The following is a 20,323-nucleotide window of genomic DNA, read 5'->3' as shown; positions in this document are numbered from 1 at the left end:
TCACGTATTCGTAAATAATTTCTAGTACACAGGTCGACGAGACGAATTTAAGACACATTTTATCAACCCGATCGTAATTTCTTCAAGTTTTGAAGAAGAGCGCAGTGTATACTCATTCAATAAGATACGTATTATTAGACAACTCAATTTCCTTCGGGGAGTGATCAAACAACCAGCTCTGCTATTTCCCATCCCACCTCTACTTCAACTCAAGCTTAAAGTTCAGCTTGAAAGCGAAGCAAAAGGTATGTCTCGCCGGGCTATATAAAGCGATTTCCGCAGCCGTCTGTCATCTAGTACAGCGTGTACAGCGTACAAGGGTATAAAATAAAACAGCCAATACTCCGCTCGCGCGCAAAAGGGCGATCATAGGAATGGCAATTATAAGCGACTGCAGCAGTCGGCGCGATGTCGAGAAATCGATCGTCCCACTTGATGCGCACAACACATCCTCAGCTTTATCCGAGAGAAAGAGAACGATGTATATAGGCAGCACACAATAATGCGCGCTTAATCAAAGCTGCGGGGGAATATATAAGTTGTGCGCGTTGGCGGATGGCGATTTTGCTCGTTAAAAATATTGGCCGCGCGACGGGAGACGATTGAAATCCGAGAGTGGTTTATCATCGATCGGAGAGGCAGAGGACAGTTTTTCTTCTTATTTTTTCTCTTCGAGAACACACAGCAGCGCTTTTTTCTTCGATATAGTCACGAGCAGTTTTACGCGTATCTCCGCGAGCTATACTGCAGTGCTTTCGAGGTTTTTTCGACATTGGAATCTTTTAATTCTCAAGGTATTGGCTTGTGTGATGTTCAAATTGATAATGAAGCAATGAAACGCTTGAATAATCAAATTATACCCACCAGTCCAAAAAAAGACTCTCATCGAAACCAGCCGGGAAACAAACACGATATTCATCAACAATCGCAAACTCCATCATCTCCAAAAGCAACATCGTTATCACGGCCATTAGTCCCGAGCTAAAGTTCATTCGAGCGTTAGGGAGCCAGCATAGCCACTACAACGCAGCACACGACTCGCGGCAATTTTCCAGATATTTAGCGGAAAGCTTGCCGCACGCACAATTTGCGCTTGAAAAGCCGCGATGTCGACGATACACAACTCGGCCCGCGCGCGCCTAAAAAAAACCGGAAATGCACGAATCGCTCCGCGGATACCGCAGCGTTCAATTACACGCGCTCGTTCGCTGCTCGAACTTGTTCGGGGAAAATCACGCGCCACTATGAGAGCCTATATGTGTAGACCGAGTGGCTATGCGGGCAAAAATTTATATTTGCTCGTATTCCGCCTCCCTGCAGCCGCTCCGTGATGTATACACACGTATAGGAGCACAGCTGCAGCGGACGTAGTGCAGTATGTGCATGCGTCCTCGGTAATTCCGTTTTGCATTTAATGGTATCAGAGCACACGCTCTGCGTTAACCTGTTTCGAAGTATCGCATGCCGATCTCGCTGCTGCTGCAGGTTGATGTAATTAAGATTTTATACCACCGTTTTTTTGTCTTGCACTTCTAGTGTGCTGTGTGCAACAGGTTGAATTAACATGTTTATCGAGATCGTAATAAGGATTGACCGCTGCGACGTTTCCTTTTCAACGCGTTATATGAGTCTTCATACCTTTGATGATTTTGGTTGTACGAATGCAGTAGTGTAGAGTGTGGGATTTATAAAAAAAAAAAAAACAACAACACAACTAACTCAGCAAATATCCACTTGTTTCAGAATTACAAAGCGAAAGATGCCGGCAAGGTGGTTGTCTACACGACGACGATGGGCATCGTGAGGGAGACATACTACCGTTGCGTGCTGGTCAAGCAGATCCTCAGGACACACATGGTCAAGTACGAGGAACGCGATATGTACATGTCCACCGAGTCACAGACCGAACTTAGAGACCGCATTGGTTGCGCAGCCATAGAAGTGCCACAGCTCTTTATAGACGGACAGTATATTGGGGTGAGTTTATTCATGTTTATTTTCCAAATGAAAAATCGTGCAACTATAATTTCATTTCGTCATTGATACGTCGATAAGATTGACGCCGACAGCGGTGTTCTCCGTATCGACCTTCCCGCGATAAAAGAACTTCTCAATTCGATAGCTCGCTGATATTGATTTCAAAAATTCATAAGCATTGACTTCTGGAAGGAATAACCCTGCGTGTACAGTTCCGGCAAACACGAGAGCTGCTTTCCCGTTATTTATATTTCCCAGAATCGGAGACTTTTTTTCAATTTACTGCGTGTCTTTTGGCAAGGCGAGTGTATCCCTAGGGAGCAAAATTAAGAACATGAAACGAATGAAATATCGGATTATCGGGAATAAAAGACGAATAAAATTGTCTACTCCAGTCCAGTACATTCGACAGGAGTAAATGTATCAACGTCGTTGCAGAATTTTCGCAGCAAAAACTTTTGTATAAGCTCCGAAACAAAGGCTAACGATAAAACTCATCCGCATGTCGAGCTAACAAATGAGAAAGTTTTCGCAGATCCACTTTCGAGGAATCAGCTGAAATACTCGCCAAATAATCCAACCTCGTTAGACTTGCAATCAGAGCGCATCAGTCCGGCTTCTCTGTCAAAGACACTCTACACCCATACGCACCAAAGCATCGCGATCTCCTGCGGAGCTTATTAGTCTTCGCAGCTCTTCATTTTCTTTCGCGCACGAGTAAACGCATCTCTCCGACTCGATTCATACACGTAAATCCCGGCGACCTTCGTGATTCTCGGGCGACTAAACACGGCGTATCTAATCCGCATCATTTCAGCGTGTCTATACCTGTATACCTATATGCACACAACGTCGGGGGAGAGACGCCCACGCATTTAAGCGCGACTATAAATGCAGCTGACAGGCGCACCGATGTTGCGCCCCCGGCTCGAAATGCATAGCGTAACAAAAACGTGAGCAGCTGCACCTGACTATATCCGCTCGAGGTCGCGTGCGAGAGCTGGTCCCTGAAATTAACGGTCTTGATGCTCGCGGGCGAATTTTAGCGTCTCGTTTACATAAAATCTGCTTCCTTTTGATGCATTTTGCACTAATTAGTAACTCTTTCTCTCTCTCTCCACCCCTTTGAATTATAACACGGCGCGTTTTCCCGCTAAAAAACGACGTTGAGATTAAAGGAAGAAAGGAATAAACCTATATTGATTTACTTTACTTCTGCGCATTTCTCGTATACTACTGGGATGAATTCCTCCGAGTTTCACACCCTGGCAAATTCTATAAGAAGATGAATCTTTGCGCCCAGTTTTCGCGTTAAGATTTCATTCTAGTAGAACGTTGTTGCTAGTATAAAGCGATTACTTATTTTTTCTTTTCTTCAAGAGGGTATAATTGCACCGCCGTTAATTAATTATCTATTATGTCACACTTAATTAAAATTGTAGAATAAGAAAGAATAGAATCGTCGTATATAATAGCTCTCATCTCACCTCTTTCGGGACATATTATTCTTTTTCCAAATATTCCACAAACCCATTTTATTTTCCTGAGCACATATTTTGTGCGTTATATTCCGTGTAACACACGTGTTTATATAAGCGGATGGGTAAACATCTACTTTGAAGATTCCCAGCAAAAGTATTCAGAGAAACATTACCCAGATAAAAAGAAAACGCAACAAGTAGCTCCACCTTAATTAACGGAGTCCACAGTAAAGCGATTGTACCGCGCAGTTGAGCACTTGAAGTCGTTCGTTTCTCTCTGGGAGCAAAATACCGTCAAAAATTAGCGAGTCTCGAACAGACCTGCGCAACGCGAGCGACTATAAAAAGTTTTGGTCGGTGCAGTGTACTACTCGACGGCTTCGTGCACGATGCCGACGATTTCACATAATTTACATAATGCCGTGCGCGCGTGTACTCACTTTCAGCGCTTACGCAACTAACAATGTACAGCCTCTCGCAGAGCGGTATAATCGAGAAAGTAGTCGAGGGGTCAACGCGAAATGTCAAAAGACGATCCGATGAGACTGCGCTTCGATAATGCGATGTGTGTACAAATGGCTCTTCGACTACCGCTGAAATTCGCGCGTAAAGTCGTAGATATTTTATACCCCGACGCGACTCGCGGTCTTTGATGTCTGAATGGGTCGTTAAAGAATACAATCTGGAAAAATAAAACAACGCATTCTTCAGCGCGACTATACTAATTATACGAAAAGTTTAGCGCTTTTTCTTTTATATTACACACATCTTATAGAAAAAAGTGTGGGTATAATAGACGTATGGAAGAAATGCATTCCGTGTATACTTGCGCTCTATTTTTTTGAATCAATACCGGATGCTGTAACTGGATCTCACGGATTGAGCAACATTATATTGACGAGACGTCGATGAATAAAAGGGAACGCGCAGCTGTCAGCGTGGAGGTGATTCGTCGATTCGCGCCGAGTTGGCTGATGGATATAGATATAGAGGCGCCGGCGTTAGTGCTTTAAAAGTCTGTTCCGCTATGCGCTCGCTTGACTTAACGTGCCCACATCGCCTTGTAAACCCACGTTTTGAACTATTTAATACAGATTTAAGTGATGCGTGTTGATTTTCACGAACTTGCTCGAATAAGTATGCGAGGAATGATGTTGGAAGCTGTGTGGAATGAGATTTCAAAACAATGTAGTTTTTTTAAGTTGAAATTCACTTCAATGGCCGGAATGAAATATCAAGTTTATCTTAGAGAGATCTGTAGATCACTACTAGAGTACAGATGTTAATAGAGATCGGCAGAAAGGAAACGTTCGATCCTTTTTATTATGTTTCAACACTTTCTTATCGTAAAATTAAATTGACCACTATACGTCTTTTGTATAGCACCTATGTGAATTCCGTGACACAACACCGTATAACTCTTGCCTGCAATACATAATAATGAGGTGAATTACGCCGCGTGATATTGCAATCTTTTACCAGATAACAAAATACGAAGTAACCGCGATCCATCGAACATTAAACCCGACATCAACCAAAAATTTTCATCGCTGACACTTCAACTTCCGCAAAAAATACACTTCAGAGAACCCGTCAAACGGATCTATATTCTAATGCAGCACCTACGACGTGCCGTTCGCGCTTCCGTTATCCGAACGCTCGCACGCACGTGAACCACTCTCCACTCCATATAATTATCCACGCATCGGAAGCGTATTATAAATCACGGCATAGAGAACGACGAAGAAAGAGAGATACGCGTGGAAAGACAGTAGCATGACGAGGACGCGTGATTAATCAGATCGAACGGAATTGGGTTAACGGCGATTCGCGCAGCTTATATATACTCTATGCGTGCGCGCGACTTTACTTCACGCGTGGATTTTAGAAAGCAAGGTTAACGACACGATCGATGAAGACGCTGTATGTATCGAAGATTTCAGCTCTTGTTTACTCCACTTTCTCGGGAAACGAGCGCGGATTGTCGGCTTTGTGATTTTGTCGCGAAATTGTATTATACGCTTTGAAGAAGAAGAGGGTGTGGGCTGAGGTCTCAAAGGTGCGCGCGTGGATAGTACCGGTGTAAATACACTTGTTCGGCTATGGAGTATATTCGAAAACGATTACGCAGATACGTCTGTTTAGATGAAGAAAAGCTGGTTACGTATTATTCAAAATACGCGTTGAACACCGCCCAAGTTTCTGTTTTCTAATCTTCGAGTGTATATGCTCATACATATTTTGAAACGCGCAATAATCTTACGCGTGTACTCACGCCGAGTTCATGACTAAGCCATATACGCGCTGTTGAGATTCGTTGTCATTATACGTTTCCCTGTCAACGGAAGTCGAAGTGAAAGTTCATTTGAGATAAACTTGAGCGCTTTAAAGACACTGTTAATTTTCCTCGTACACGCCAGCGAATTTACATACAATAATCTAATGTCGACACGCTGCACTGCAGCAAGGCACGAGAAAGACGTTATTATACAAGCTTGGAGTCGCGATAGAGTAATGAAAAATTCGCGTGGACTCGCGGTTAGATTTACGAGCGGTGCTACAATTAATTACACGTCGCTAGTAGCTTGCGAAGGAGAGAGTGAGATAGAGATTTGAATCCTTAAGGTACCGTGAGAGGTCTTGTAAATCTTTCTTGATATTAATATTGTAACACCTGTTGGTTGCCACGGAAGCCGACTTGTAATATGTTTTCCTTTCCTGGTACAAGTGTTGGCGGATCTGTTAGATCAAACGCGATCCACTGTATACGCGAAAATAAGTTTACAAGCGAACGGACGCGATCGTTATTATCACTAATTAATTGTTCAAATCGCGCGTAATATTGGCTAACGAACGTTAATCGACCGATCGCTGAGAGATACATGCAAATCCATGAATCCTTCGGCAAACGAGCGAGCGCACGCGTCTTTTGAATTGTCAACGGTAATCGCTTTGACAATCTGGTAAGGTAGTGGCATCTTCGCCGTCTGTAAGTGATGCTTTCTGGACTGTCGTCGATTTCCGGACAGCTTGACAAACTCTCGGCAATTTCTCTGCTCCGCTGTGCCTGCGTGTGACATCTCACGATTTTATCGCGACTTACCGCACCTTCAATCTGTCGTCGGGGAATGCCTCTTTGCGTTTCCTAATTACCCTATTGTCTGTCATCGATTACTGAATTATAAGGGAAATGGTATGCACGGACACGTGAGTACACGGAATCAGTCGCATAGTAGAACCAAGTCATATAATCTAATAACCGCAAAACAAAATAGTTTTGGACTGGTCTATGGCCTTTCCCCCACCGCTTGAACTTTTCGACTCTCCAGTCTCTAGCTAGCGGCGGTAGATGACGCATAGACACTTTTTCTATAGGAAATATTTCCCTCATTTACTCTTTGTGCGCGAAATGTAGCTATAGGGGTAAGTCAACTATGCAAAATCTGCCTGTTGGACATGCTGCTCGGACTGCTTATGTTATAATCGAAGCTCTCACCCTTTTATTATGTACACGTTTCAGTATTCGCGCTAATGCTTATCACAGTTTAACTGCGGTGATGGTAAAGTGTTGGAAACCCGCACAGCCGATGTGCATGCGCTGAACGCGTGTGGCCACGTTTTGATAGAGTCTGACTAGAAATTGAGTACGGCCCGCCGTATCTGACCATCCGGCACGGGTCAAGTTAAACTTAAAGTGCTTGATCAGGCATTTTGCCACCTAACCGCAACGCCGCTTAGACGTTATAGCTGCGGTGCCGTTCGACTGCTCGTCCGGTAGCCCCTTGCCCTTTGCAAGCCTCAGCAATATTTAAAACTAATTCGAATTAATTGAACAAGTTGAACCCATACGTGCGAGCCGCGCGAACTCGCGCGCGACGTTTATTTATCAGTTTTCATTAATTTATCCCGAGCCTCGGGTAAATACTGCACCACTGAGGAAGCGCGCCGCCAGTGGCACGTCGCATATAGTGTACTAGTCGGCGCAAAACCACCTTAATGAGTTACTTGAAAATAGATATACTGCACAGGCGGTGTATATAGGAAGGGAGAGGACGGAAGAGCAGTTCAGTAATTGAAGCTCCACGAAGCTTCTTCTTTCTCTCCGCATTCACGTGGCATTCGCGCGCGGCGGGCGCCTCTACTGCTTAAGCGTCCTTCCATGCAAAAGCAGCACGTGTGACTCGCTCTTCGTGAGTACGTGCATTTCAGTGGTGAACTTTGGTTTATGATTACTTTATAGGAACGACATCAGCGCTGGCATATTCCGCGAACTAGCCTAGGGAAAATGCCTACTGAATTTTAGCTGGAAAGAGCTCTTTGTAGAGTGTTGCTATTTTTTTTTTTTTATGCAAACGTTCGCGTATAAATGATCTCTCGCAAAGATACAATTATAAAGTGTGCAACCTTGTTGACATTTTCTTGTTAAAAAAATTTCGAGAGATAATATAAACTCCCAGCTTTTCATACAATATACTTTATTTCGATGCGTTTAATTTTCAAAGTGCTCGCCTCGTCTTGTTCGTTCTCTGCAATGTTCAAAGGAGTACACTCTGCACTCGTCTTATCAAGGTAGTTTGAACTTTAACGAACGTTCACCTACATCGTATATTTACCTCTTAATTTTCCTACTTTAAAACTACTTAGAATATCAACGCAACGAAACACCCTCGGCATCGAAATCTGCATATATTTTTTCTTGTCACATCTAGCACCCATTCGAGATGATTCCATCGATGCAAACACCGCGTCTAGCATGATAAACTCCGGTGCATATAATAGGAGCGCCTCTCGCTCTCTCGCGCTCTCTCTCTCTCTCTCTCTCTCTCTCTCGCGCTCTCTCTCTCTCTCTCTCTCTCTCTCTCTCTCTCTCTCTCTCTCTCTCTCTCTTTCTCTCTCTCTCTCTCTCTCTCTCTCTCTCTCTCTCTCTCTCTCTCTCTCGCAGGCGAGTAAACGTTATGTAGCGAGCTCAGAGACCGAGTAAGCCAATCTCGAAAGTTGTCAGCCATAAGCAGATACTTACACACAGGCGCGTAAGTGAAAGGTCAAGCCATTCGATCCCAAGGCCACGCACGAGAGGAGTATATTATGCGCGCGCGGCTAATATGTACAATCGGTGTTAGTTGATTCTTGTGGAACGTTTTTTGAAATCCTCCAATCAGGTTTGCGGATTCAAAACTCCTAACCAATCAAAAAGCATGATTTCAAAAACGTTCCACGAGAATCAATTACCACCGAGTGTATATATAGTTAGGAAAGGTGCGCTTAGCAGCATCGCGAAACTGTTTTTACGCCCGAGCAGCTTCTTGTCGTAATGTAAGGACAGGGGATAGCCAATCTGCAAATTTAATTAAAGGAGACTTTCCTCTCGACGTTATCTTCCTTTGAACTCTGGTGGAATTTCATAGCGCATGCTCATTTCATTTTACAAGTTGCTCTCCTGACGCTGTTTCCTTTTGTCGTTCGTCCGACGACACAACGTCGCAGCGCCGGCTTTGCTTCGCGATTCAACGGACTGGAAGCGTCTTAAGAGGATCGGTTTTTTCGAACGACGTGATAATATATACTCAGGAGAGTCAGTTTAAGGAGTTCGGGAAAAAAAAATTTCTTTTGCGATACATTTTCGTTCTCGAGCGTTATGACGTGTGACAAGCAGAGGCGTTCTCTTATTTACTTTTCTCCACGTGTACGCTTCGCTATACATTTTATAAAATCCTAGAAAAAATAAATCGGTTCTTTCCTTTTCTTTATGATTGAATCTTCCTCGTATCCAATTTATTTCCCCTCCAGCCGTTCACAGGCCGTCGCGTCCATCGCTGTTATATACTTGTTCTATCAATTGAATAAGACTCGGGAAAATAAGTTGTGCTATATATATTTAGGTTTATTATTCAAGACAAAAAAGAAGAACTTATACTTTTACATTCGGAGACATCAAGCGTTATATTTGCTCAAATCGATCGTCGATCTTACTCGCTTTGATGCTCGTTCAACACTGCCGATATTTTTGGCTGTCGCACGCGGATGCGGCGTCGCTTTTCCCCCCACTACGCCCTTAGCCGTTACCTTTTTTGCACGTATAGACTAAGGTCCGAGTACCGATTGTTACAGACCCACGCCTGTCCGAAAAAAGGTCCTATCATAAATGACCCTATTATAAAACGTGTCTCCGATGGCGATCGACGGATTTGGTTTTTCCCGTAAGCTTAATCGCTACTCTACCGCTTTCTCCGAGTTTTCCTATACTCTACGCCATTACTTATCCTGCTGCGTCATGCTGCAGACCACCTCTGCTGCGTGGGCGAGTCCGCAAAACGCGTTAAAGTACCGCCCTTGTGAAAATTCAAGCTGCGAGAGTATTGAATGAAGCATTTCGAGCGATTGAGAATCACATTGGATTCCTCGCAATTTGAGCTACGCCGACGCGTGTCGCCGCTTGGACGATTATTTTGAAAGTTTTTAAAATGGTTCTGTTTTTTCTCTTTGCTCGCGATTAAATGCGACAGCATTTTGTTATATGTGAGAGTTTTCTACGGCTAGGTTTAAAAGAGAAATTAGGAAATAAGGAAAACTCTCTTTAATTTAAGCAGCATGAAACTTGATAATTTATTTCTGTAGATTGATTAGAGTCGAAGATTCCCTAACGATAGATGCGTTTCTCTTTCGAAAAAGATAAAACTTAATAATCTAAAATCGCACGCAGACACACACATACATATACTCACACCCTTATCTTATCCGTCGTTGATCTTCCGTGGTGATGATGATGACTCGTTGCCCGGGTTGATTCATCGGTAGTGGCTTTTTAGTCGCAGCACTGTTCGTGTGCTTTTTTCCTCCTCGTTCTCGTGGACGTAGTGAGGCAGATAATTTTGGAGTCCTCCCCGTTCTCGTTGACGTGGTGAGGCTTGATGGCTTGGTCAGACTTTACCGAAAATTGGGCGAGAAGACGGCCCTGTTATGACGACTCTAGGTGGTTTCTCTCGTAGGTTGAATGAGCACCTTGCCCTTGGAGCGCCGAATCTCTTCTGATTTTCGTTGGGCGCTCGGGGCCTTTTAAAAGCTCTATGTGTGGTCCGACCCCACTCCATCATAGAGCTGGTCGCTCAGTACTCGTGTATCTTGAACAGGTAAGGTGGCACCGGGACATAATATTGGGCACCCATCCCAGAATAACGCACACTACAATTTTTGAGAATAGTCGAAGAACGCATTATTGGCTTACAAAATTTCTTTAATTTAGTTTTCCATAATTTGGCCAGAGAGCTCCACTGTAAAGTGAGTAAATCGCGTTAACTTAAAATGGAACTTTGGTCGAGTTTGAAAACTCTGAAAATTACAGATTCATAAAAAACATCCAATCCATTTGATCCATTAGAATTTCAAATTTTGTGCTAAGCCATTAAGCCACTTTAAAAATGCATTGTGGACGCACTTCGTTATAAGTTTTTAAAAGAGCCATACAAATGAGAACTTTTAAAAGTATTATTATACTATATGCTTCCATTTACACAAGAAACTCTTCTCACTTCTACACGAAGCTTTTCGTAATTCGTTGAAACCCATCATCAGCAGCGCGTATAAGCATCAAGACTAAAAATATTAAAGAAAATTAGAAACTCTAAGAAAATGATGATTAAGTTATATTCGGAGTCCATATACTGCTGTACATCGAATTTGTCTACGTCGCATAGAACAAAGTAAGAGAGCTAGAAATGAAGCCTCTATCCGGGAGAATCGTTATGGGAATACCGAGAATTTCTAGGAATCTTGGCGCAACACGCGGCTTGCATTACAAAATTCGCGTGCGCGACGTGCGCGCCGCAGCCGTCGTCGACTTTTTCTCTGCTTCTCGTTTTCCTCCTCTTTTCTTTCTAATTTTCCATCTTCTCGTTTTCTACTTGCAGGACGCCCATACGGTCGAGCGGCTGAACGAGTCCGGCGAGCTGCGTCAAATGCTGAAACCTTACAAGGTGAGTCCCTTATTATTTCACGTTAACTCGAGAAACTTTCAGCTATTAATTGATCTCATTATATATATTAACAGTAATTGCTTCGGTTTTTGCCCGATCTATATAATTGAGAGATTTATGAGGAGAAAGGTTTGCTCATTGCCGGAGTGTATTGGAAATATCGTGGCAATTAATTCAAAGTTTATTTATTGTTGCTGCACGTTAATACCAATTGACCGTCTGCGATAATAAAATTGTGCATCATGATTGCTGAAGACATTTTTTGTAATTGCTATAAAATTGTATTTTTAATTCATAACATACGCAATTGAAGCACTAAATGAACAAAGCAAAATCTCAAAAGAAAAGTAAACATTATGCATCCATTAGAGCACCTCACACTGAATTCTTTCTTTTTAATTTTACCGACAAAAGGCTCTTGCGGCTCGTGCCAATTCGATCTGGGAATATCGACGTAAGTGGGGCATGCGCATTACCGTGAACGAAAATCGCACTGGCGTACCTTCGTCGATTGGGTGGAACGGCGCAGTTCTAGTTCGGTCTCTCAAACTTATACTTATATTATACGGTCGAGATAAAAAAGCGAGCTAAGCGCGCTTCATTGACTCTCTATATTTTTGAACGACGACAACGGCTCTCTATTATTTTCCCACATCTCTCAAGCACTTTCTTCCTCAAAGGCAAATTCATGAAACCTCTAATAGAGAATGAGAGAAATAATGGAAATGAATTTTATCGCGAGACACATCTCTGTAGAAAATCTTGAATCTAGCAGTGTGTCAAATTTCATTTATGTATAAAACATCCGAGTAAATTGTCCAGGACGAAAGCACCAATTCGACGGAGAAAAGGTCGATAAAATCTTGATTAGTTTCCGCGAACGACCATACTCAAGCTGACGACGACTTTCAGCGTAAAATACACAGTCGAATCAGGCCTAAGACTCTATGTACATGTATACAAGTGCGCGCTGCACACTAGCGCAGATGTACCGTTATAGAGAAAAGCAGAACGACAGGTGGACAATAGTAGTACAGCTTTCCAGTGCAGCAGCCTCGCGGCTTCGAGATGATTTCTAGATCGCGCAGTCTTTCATTTCCTATACCGAATCGCGAGTATACTCTGCGCGCTCTGTTCGGGCGCAAAAATAGTATCACTTTCCCTCGACGCTCTGGAAAAAGCCGCAGATCTCAAGGCCCACTGATTCGCGACCGTTTTCAATTTCCCGCGAGCTGACCACGAGCGAAATGTGCCTCGTCAATTTTGCCGATCGATAGGCCAATCTGATCGTCTTCTATACACTCGCACACGATATAACTATCTCGGTGTCGTCGCTGTCGAGTTGCTTCGCTGAACACGCCTCCTCAATCGTTGCCGCTTCACGGTCTGTCATTATAGAGATTAATGCACATTGGGCGGCTAATTAATGGGCGTCGCGCTGCTTCGAGTTCACGTTAGTCGATTTGTTGCATAATATTTCTTTAAATGCGATTGAGCCGAAGCCTGTAATTTTGACGAACGGTTACTTAATTAGGGAGTTCTTTTTTTGTTTTTCATTTAGTGGTTAAGATGTAAGGGTGATCGAATTTTGTCGGTGATTTGATCATAGATCAACGATACGTGTAAGGTTAGATTACTAAATAATACAAAAATTGCATTAGGTTAATTATACAGGATTCCACGTACCTAGCAGAGATTTACGGTGATGTTCGCGAGTGCTCCTTATTATTAAGTGTGTCCTTGATATCGAAAAGCATGTAACTGCGCTTCTGGAAAAAACAAATCACGACTGCTCTTCATTACTTTTACGTACCATACTTGATATATTATAAACATAAAAATCCAATACGTGACCTAAATCCATACGCTCTAAATTTGAAGTGATGGGCACTTTATTAATACAATAATAAACGAAATTAATTTGTTGTTTGTGGCTCCAAAGATAATGAAATATCAATATCAATATAACCTTGATTTTAATTTGTAATTAAAATTCAATTACCCGTTTTATTTGCACAATAATGCGTTATACTACCGTATGATCTATAAAATATAAATAATAAGGTCAAGGATTGGAAATATAACGCGAAAATGATCTCCTCAGCTTCTTGCTGATAGAGTCGACAAATATTTGATACTCGGATCGGAAGAATCATCTACTGAAAAAAAAGTTCGCTAGACACTATAATACGAAAACCGAATCCAACGCTCATCCTGGCAATTCAATCGAGTGATAAAGGCATCCTCTCGAAGCCGCGTCCGCGCGATTGGCATTCCCGAATGACAGACCGTATCTCCGCAGCATATAATTACCCGAACGAAAATTTCCCATTCCTCAATCGCACAATGCTTCCTCCTCTCGACCGTTGAAGCAAAATAAACAAGCCCCGCATACCTGCGCAGCAATAGCAACGGCTCGGGTATGTGTATCTCACTTAAAACGCACACCGACGTCTCGTCCGCGGGCAAAACACACACAAACGCTCACGGCTGCCTCAATGAGTCAAGCTCTACTGCAGAGGCAGTCTCCTCGTCTCTTTTTCTCTCTCCCTGCATTATACGCAAGGTTATACAATCCTTTCACTTTTATCGCGCGCTATCTATTGGAATACTTAGCTCCTTATACCTGCGCGCCTTCTCTCCCTACCGCCTTCGGCTCTAATCAAGTCTCTCGCTCTCTCGCAGCCCGTACAGGTACATGCGCCTATATACACCTACGTGTGCATATAGATATAGTGGCAGGCGAGCGAGTTAGAGAGCGATGTGCTCGTAAATTTCGCTCTGTCGGAGGAGTAGAGGGAGAAGGAGACTATTACCTTGCCGCGACCACGTAAAGGTCGTTTACACCGCGCGGGGAGAGCGCTATATAGCCAGCCTCCATTAGCACGCCGACTTACGCAATTTCGCCTTTTCCAGATTTCCCGTTTTACGATGCTGTGCCAGCATGCAAGCGATTGCGAGGACGACGCGCCGAGATTGCCTTGTTTGGATAGAATTCGCGAGAGCTGTTTTTTTTTATCCGAGCGGCTGATTTTTTTCTCGTTCCGTTGAAAAAACACCGATCCGTCGGCTCGATGCCGCGACTGTTCACTTCGTTCACAGCTCGGTCATATATTGCGACTGTACAGTTAGAATACAGTGGGTTGTGCGCAGGTGGGCAATCGCGTGTAACGTTTTGTCTATAAATTGTCGTTGACTGACGATATCTCGCGAGTTGTAAATTAAATGTATAGGAAAAACGCACGTGTCGTTTAGGGTTGGAGTTATGCGGCGCGTGGCTTCGATCATCTCTGGAAATGAAAGCTTTAAATATCCTACAACCCAAAAATTTTGCAATCTCTGAAATTCGAAGCTTTTTATATTCCATCCATCAGTACAAACTTCTATTTTATCGATATGTTTTCGTGAGAATCGGCGTATCCTACTCTGAAAAAGACATGGTAATCATTCTATTCGTTATCTGATTGGCTGTTTGTTTACCTCGAAAAGTGAAAATTGAAATAATGTGAACAAGGGATGTATTTCGTTATATTGTCGCGAAAATCTCTAAATTTGAAACTTGTGTACCTAACATGCTTTACTTAAAACATACCATTTTGAGTCTAAATTAAACTTAATTTTAAGGGGATGTTGTCGCTAAAGCTTTGCAAAACCGCCACGGGGTATTTTGTATTTGCAAACTTTTACAAAAACAAAAAGTCCGATCGAAATTTCCTTCGGTAGAACGATTCATTAGTTTTAAAACTACGGCGCTACAGACTCGGTTTTTCATTATAAGCTTCATTTAGAAAATTATTTGTAATAGAAAAACAGTGTGTTTAGCCACGACATCCTTTTAATCAGTCTACATTCAGTGGTGTCACCTCCATGCTGAAACTGCATAGTTTGGCATATACTGGTCCGGTCGCTCATGCTATAACTGCGCGCGTGTAAAGTCGCTATAGTTATTTTCAAAAATATATATGGGAATCTTTTCGTCATCTGTATTGCATCGCGCGCCGTCCATAGAAGGATAATCACACTGTATATAAACAGGTCACCCGAAGTTTTTATGCTAATGCAAAGTGATTTGTATAATATATGATGGAACCTTGACTGGGATGGCGGTTTTCCCCAATCTTGCTCAAAAATCAATATCTGGCCTACTTTTCACGCGCAAAGCACGTAATGAAATAGTATATTGTGCAACTAGGGGGGGAAAAGGACGATTTCTAACGAGGGTGAGATTTGAGCACGAGTTGGAGTTGAAGGCGCCGAAAGCGCTCAAATTTCACCCGAGGTAAAATTTGCCCTCCCCCCCTTGTTGCACACTGTACTTTTTTTGACAAGTGCCTGTAAAGACCCGTTTTCATGCATATAGAGTGAATGGTAAGTTGCGCTCTCTTTCAAAAAATATCAATATTTTTCAAAAATTTTCAAAAATTTGATTATTTTTTAGTGTTTTTGAGTGTTTATGAGTAGCGGGGGGGAATATCCATTCTCTCCCGCTGCAGCGGGAGGGAATGATTCCCTCCCGCACGCTCGAAATGAGCAGCTTGCCATTCACTTTAGAGGCATGGAAACGGGTCTTTTTCATGCACGTGTTAAGAAAATGCATTTTACACATACGACGGATTATATAGATCGTAAAAACGTATACACGAAAATGGGGCTACACATAAATATGCAGGGCGCATCGTTTCTTACATAGCGAATTTTTCGAATTTTCAGGGCTTTACTCGTGACGCAACCTAAAAAGTTAACGAGAAAAATATTTTTCGATACATAAGGTACATACACGACGAATTAATTAATAACGTAAATTTACAGCTTTCAATGTATGTTCCGGTGCAATCTACGTTGCAATGTGCCACGTATCGAATGTTTGAACTGTGGTTATCGGCAAACTGATCCGCATCAATGCATTACATATTTCGCATACAAACAAAAGCAGAAATTGTTTATTCAGAGGTGACATCGCATAATCGATTACAAAATAAATTGAAACGTTTTCCTACGTCAAACTGCTGTTTTTGTAGAAGCAATCAACGTTTCGAAGAATCATAGTGAATAAACCGCGACAGTAAAAGCGACAAAATGAGGAGAAAGTGAAAATCTGCTGTCATTTAAAAAGAAAAAACTAATTACTTTGGAAAGCGGTTTTGCTCAGACGAGATTTTGTATTTTGCTTTCAATGGTCATTAAATATTCTCGCTGAAAGATTATTATGAACAACGACGCGTTATAATGATTGATATTTTGTAAAGAGAAAAGTCTATTTTTTGATTTCACGTACCTAAAGGTAAACAGAGCGTGTACACAAAAACATAATCTTGGTATGGCATACCTGTCCTTACATGCAAATACAACGTCTATGCATACATTACATAAAGAATTTCGACTAATTAAATTATGTAACGTTTAAAATCTCGACCATAAAAAACCTAGATAATCACGTTCTCCTGGCACGGGCCTAGCTGAACACAAGCCTATTTTTAAGTTGAATGAAAAAAAAGTCACGGCGATCTTTCGCGTAAAGCGGAAACTTGATGATAGCCCAAATAATCCTTCGTTATAACGTCGTAAGCAAAAACTTCATAAAATAATTACGACGTCTTAAATTCTGCGTCGTCTTCTTCGTGCTTAATTCAGTTTTAAAACACAAGAAATCTTGAGTATCAAAAATTTACGACGTCAGGGGGGAAAGTATAGGCACGCGCATGAAAAATTCACATGGACGCGGCGAAGAAGCCAGGGTCAGAAGAGGATTCGCGTATACATCGTCTTTCGCCTGTAGCGTTAGCGGCTCACTTGGCCGTGGGGGGAAAAAACGAAATCCTCGTGCGGTTTCTCCTCCTCTTGGCTGGATGGGAGCCTTTTTACATGTTGTTTGCCTCTATCCGCCTTTTTGCGCGTACAGAAAGTAAGAATTTGATCATTTTCTTTTTTTTCATAATACTACTTGACTTTACATTTTGCTCTTTGGAGTTCCTATAGGTTGAAAAGGCATTTTATACTATGTGAGTAGTGATTGTTTTGATTGATGCTTATTCCTGCAAACTTTAACCCGTCATATCGCTTAACGAAGCGTATGCTTGAGTTAATAACAATGCTACTCGCAAACTAACTTTACAATCTCGTTAGTTGGAGGTTATCGGATTTCAAGGTAGAAGTCAAGTATAGATCTCTAAATGGACTCTACAGGTTCTGAATCCATCGAGGTCCACGAGTACACGCTAGAACATATCGGAAAATTCCTCCCAGCAAGGGTATAGTTTAAGTACATAATTCATATACGCTTATGGCTCGGCTAATACGTAGTTGTCATTTTCCGCTTTGAATATTATAGAAGTGAATTTTGTACGATATCGACGTATCACACGGCCAGAGACGTTAAAAGTTACAAAAATTAATCTGGTTTATTCAAGTTGTATATTCGTGTAACTTTTTATTTGTCCTCCTTAACACGCGCGCGTACATATTTATAGGCTGTTAAACAATTTTGTCAAAATTTCTGCTTCTTTATTAAATAATGCATCCATTAAAGGACGACATAAATCTTAAAAATGTTAATGTGACATTTACGGTCTGGAAAGCCCGAGCATTTCCGCGTAAAAGCAAGCTCTTAAAAATAAACCTCGACAAAGAACTCTTCCGTCTTCGTTTTCGCTATTTTCTTTTAGTAAACAAGATTAAAGCAAGACGATGGAAATAACGAAAAAAAACCCTATATTTCATTTAAATACATACAGAAGCCCATCGGCATGTATAAACAAAGCCTAAGCCCGCAAGCCTCCTTTGTATGCGCATCTCTAAAAGCTCTCTTATCTCTTGTCTTTTTCAGAGTCTGGACGCGTGCAGCACCTGTCAGATGTGCGGAGGCTATCGTCTGTTGCCCTGTCCCGTCTGCAACGGCAGCAAGAAATCGGAGCATCGGAACGAATTCACCGCCGAGTTCATCGCTCTCAAGTGCATGAACTGCGATGAGGTGGGCCTCGTACGCTGCCCGAACTGCTAAGCCCGACTCGGAACAAAAATACACTCCAGCAGCTCGTTGATCATCGCAAGACGAACCGAGATGCAGCGCGCAATGAGAGACAGAGAGCGAGAGAGACGAAGAGATAATAGAAAGATAGAGAGAAAGCGAGATTCTCGTGACGCTTCGCGGACGAGTGAATATTCGACGACGTTGCCGCGACGACGATCCGCGCTTTTGTTTTCCCCTTTCACTCTCTTTCTCTCCCTCTTTCCCCTCTTAATTTTCCTTCCCTCTCCTCCCCTCTTCCAGTTTCCCCCTCCGCACACTTTTGTATAATTTAATTCGATAGAGCGGCCAAGTGCATCGGACTATCGCCCGGTGAGCCAATAGTTCAATCATCGACTTTCGATATGGAGCTTGTTGTTGTCGGCTCTTCGTTGATCGCGATTGTAATTACGGTGTATATTATACCTACACATACATATAGGCTTTCGCACGTAGAAACTGCTGGCCTTCCGCACGCGTGACCTCCGTGCTCGCAGGCTGCGCAAATCAAGCTGCGCCGCTATTGCAGATCATTATTGTTGATATCCTCGGTGGCTTTGTTATTTTGTTGTACCGGGCGCTTACAACAACGACATACACATCACACACGAGTGCAGTCGTTTCGCTGTACATTTGCTTGCAATATTATAATGTTATATATACATACGATCTAGACTGCATGTATTTCGTTGATGATCCGTTCTGCGGAGCCTGAAATTCACGGCAATGACACTGTTGTTGTTTATTATTATTTTTTTTTTTTTATTCAATTTTTTCCATGAATTAACCGATGTGTACATAATTGTAGACCTTGTGACATTGTTGGAGAAGCACTTATTTATTGCGAATCGGTTGGAAAATTTTGTTTGTTACGCGATGAGGAGTCGAGGATATTGTATCTGTTGATATTGATCATCGGCGATGTGGATGAGTATATTGTAAACTTTGGACAATTTTTGAATGACGTTATTAAGAACGTAGAATAGTGTTTTGTTAAATTGAAGCCAGGACGACGAATAATACTAACGATGGAGTTTAAATTTGTATAGTAACTCGTTCATCATTATTATCATGTATCACAGCAATGTTGACAAAATCTGGCGAATCAGTGTAAATGTATAACGCATAATTGAATTGTCGACTGATGTCTCTGTCTTTTGTAATCTTCTCTCGTAAACTGTTACTAAAGCAATACACCTTGCTAAAAATACCCCCTAACTTGCCTGTAAAGTATACGAGCCACCGCTCGAACTTTACATTCTCTCGAAACCCAAACTACTTTAATGATTGAAGGTGTTACACGAGGAAGTTTCCGATTTTCTTTTGTGCATAAACTTCTTAATTTAGTAGTTGTAGTATCGAACAAGTTTTCTATAAATAAAATCCACGTGTTGTTTACATCTTGCACTTTAAACTGCGTTCGTTGAAGTACTTCAATATACTAAAAATAAACTTGTGAATACCTGCAACAGACAGTAGTAGAAGAGTTAAGGTGCTATTTAGAGTAGTGAAATGGGTTTTCCAGACATGCGTTGCTGTCGCGGAAGGAGAGGATCCAGCTAAAAAAAAGAAAACGAAAATCACTTTCTTTATACTGTGTACTTTTTCAAATGAAGCGGTAGAGTTGGCGTCGATTTTCGCGATGAGCGGCAATGGCGCATAATATACAATCGAGATGCGCTTCGAGAGAAACATGTTTTTGTGTATATGTATGAATTAAACTGATGACACATGCAATAATCGTGTAATAACACGACGAATCGTCCATCGAAGTGAGTGTGTGTGTGTGTGTGGATGTTGTTCTGCCGGGTCCGTTCGTATCCCCGAGCTCTGCGAGAAAAATCATGTTGTACAATATTATTGATAAAATAAAGATGTCTAATATTTCCTAA

General features: G+C 42.1%; 1 protein-coding gene across 2 annotated transcripts in view; it reads left to right on the top strand.

Moving 5' to 3' along the window:
* LOC100118696 (glutaredoxin domain-containing cysteine-rich protein CG12206-like) overlaps positions 1–20,323 on the top strand; it is a 58,855-nt gene extending 38,532 nt beyond the window's left edge. For both annotated transcript variants that reach the window (XM_001602552.6, XM_032601722.1), the window contains exons 3-5: positions 1,744–1,977; positions 11,363–11,428; positions 18,252–20,323. In XM_001602552.6, coding sequence (XP_001602602.2) covers positions 1,744–1,977; positions 11,363–11,428; positions 18,252–18,425 — 474 coding nt within the window. In that variant the 3' untranslated portion in view covers positions 18,426–20,323. The remainder of the gene's footprint in view (positions 1–1,743; positions 1,978–11,362; positions 11,429–18,251) is intronic.

This window comes from Nasonia vitripennis, assembly GCF_009193385.2.
Source record: "Nasonia vitripennis strain AsymCx chromosome 3 unlocalized genomic scaffold, Nvit_psr_1.1 chr3_random0004, whole genome shotgun sequence".
Taxonomy (NCBI): domain Eukaryota; kingdom Metazoa; phylum Arthropoda; class Insecta; order Hymenoptera; family Pteromalidae; genus Nasonia; species Nasonia vitripennis.
The sequence above is the reverse complement of the archived record's forward strand: the minus strand, read 5'-3'. Positions and strand labels throughout refer to the sequence as shown.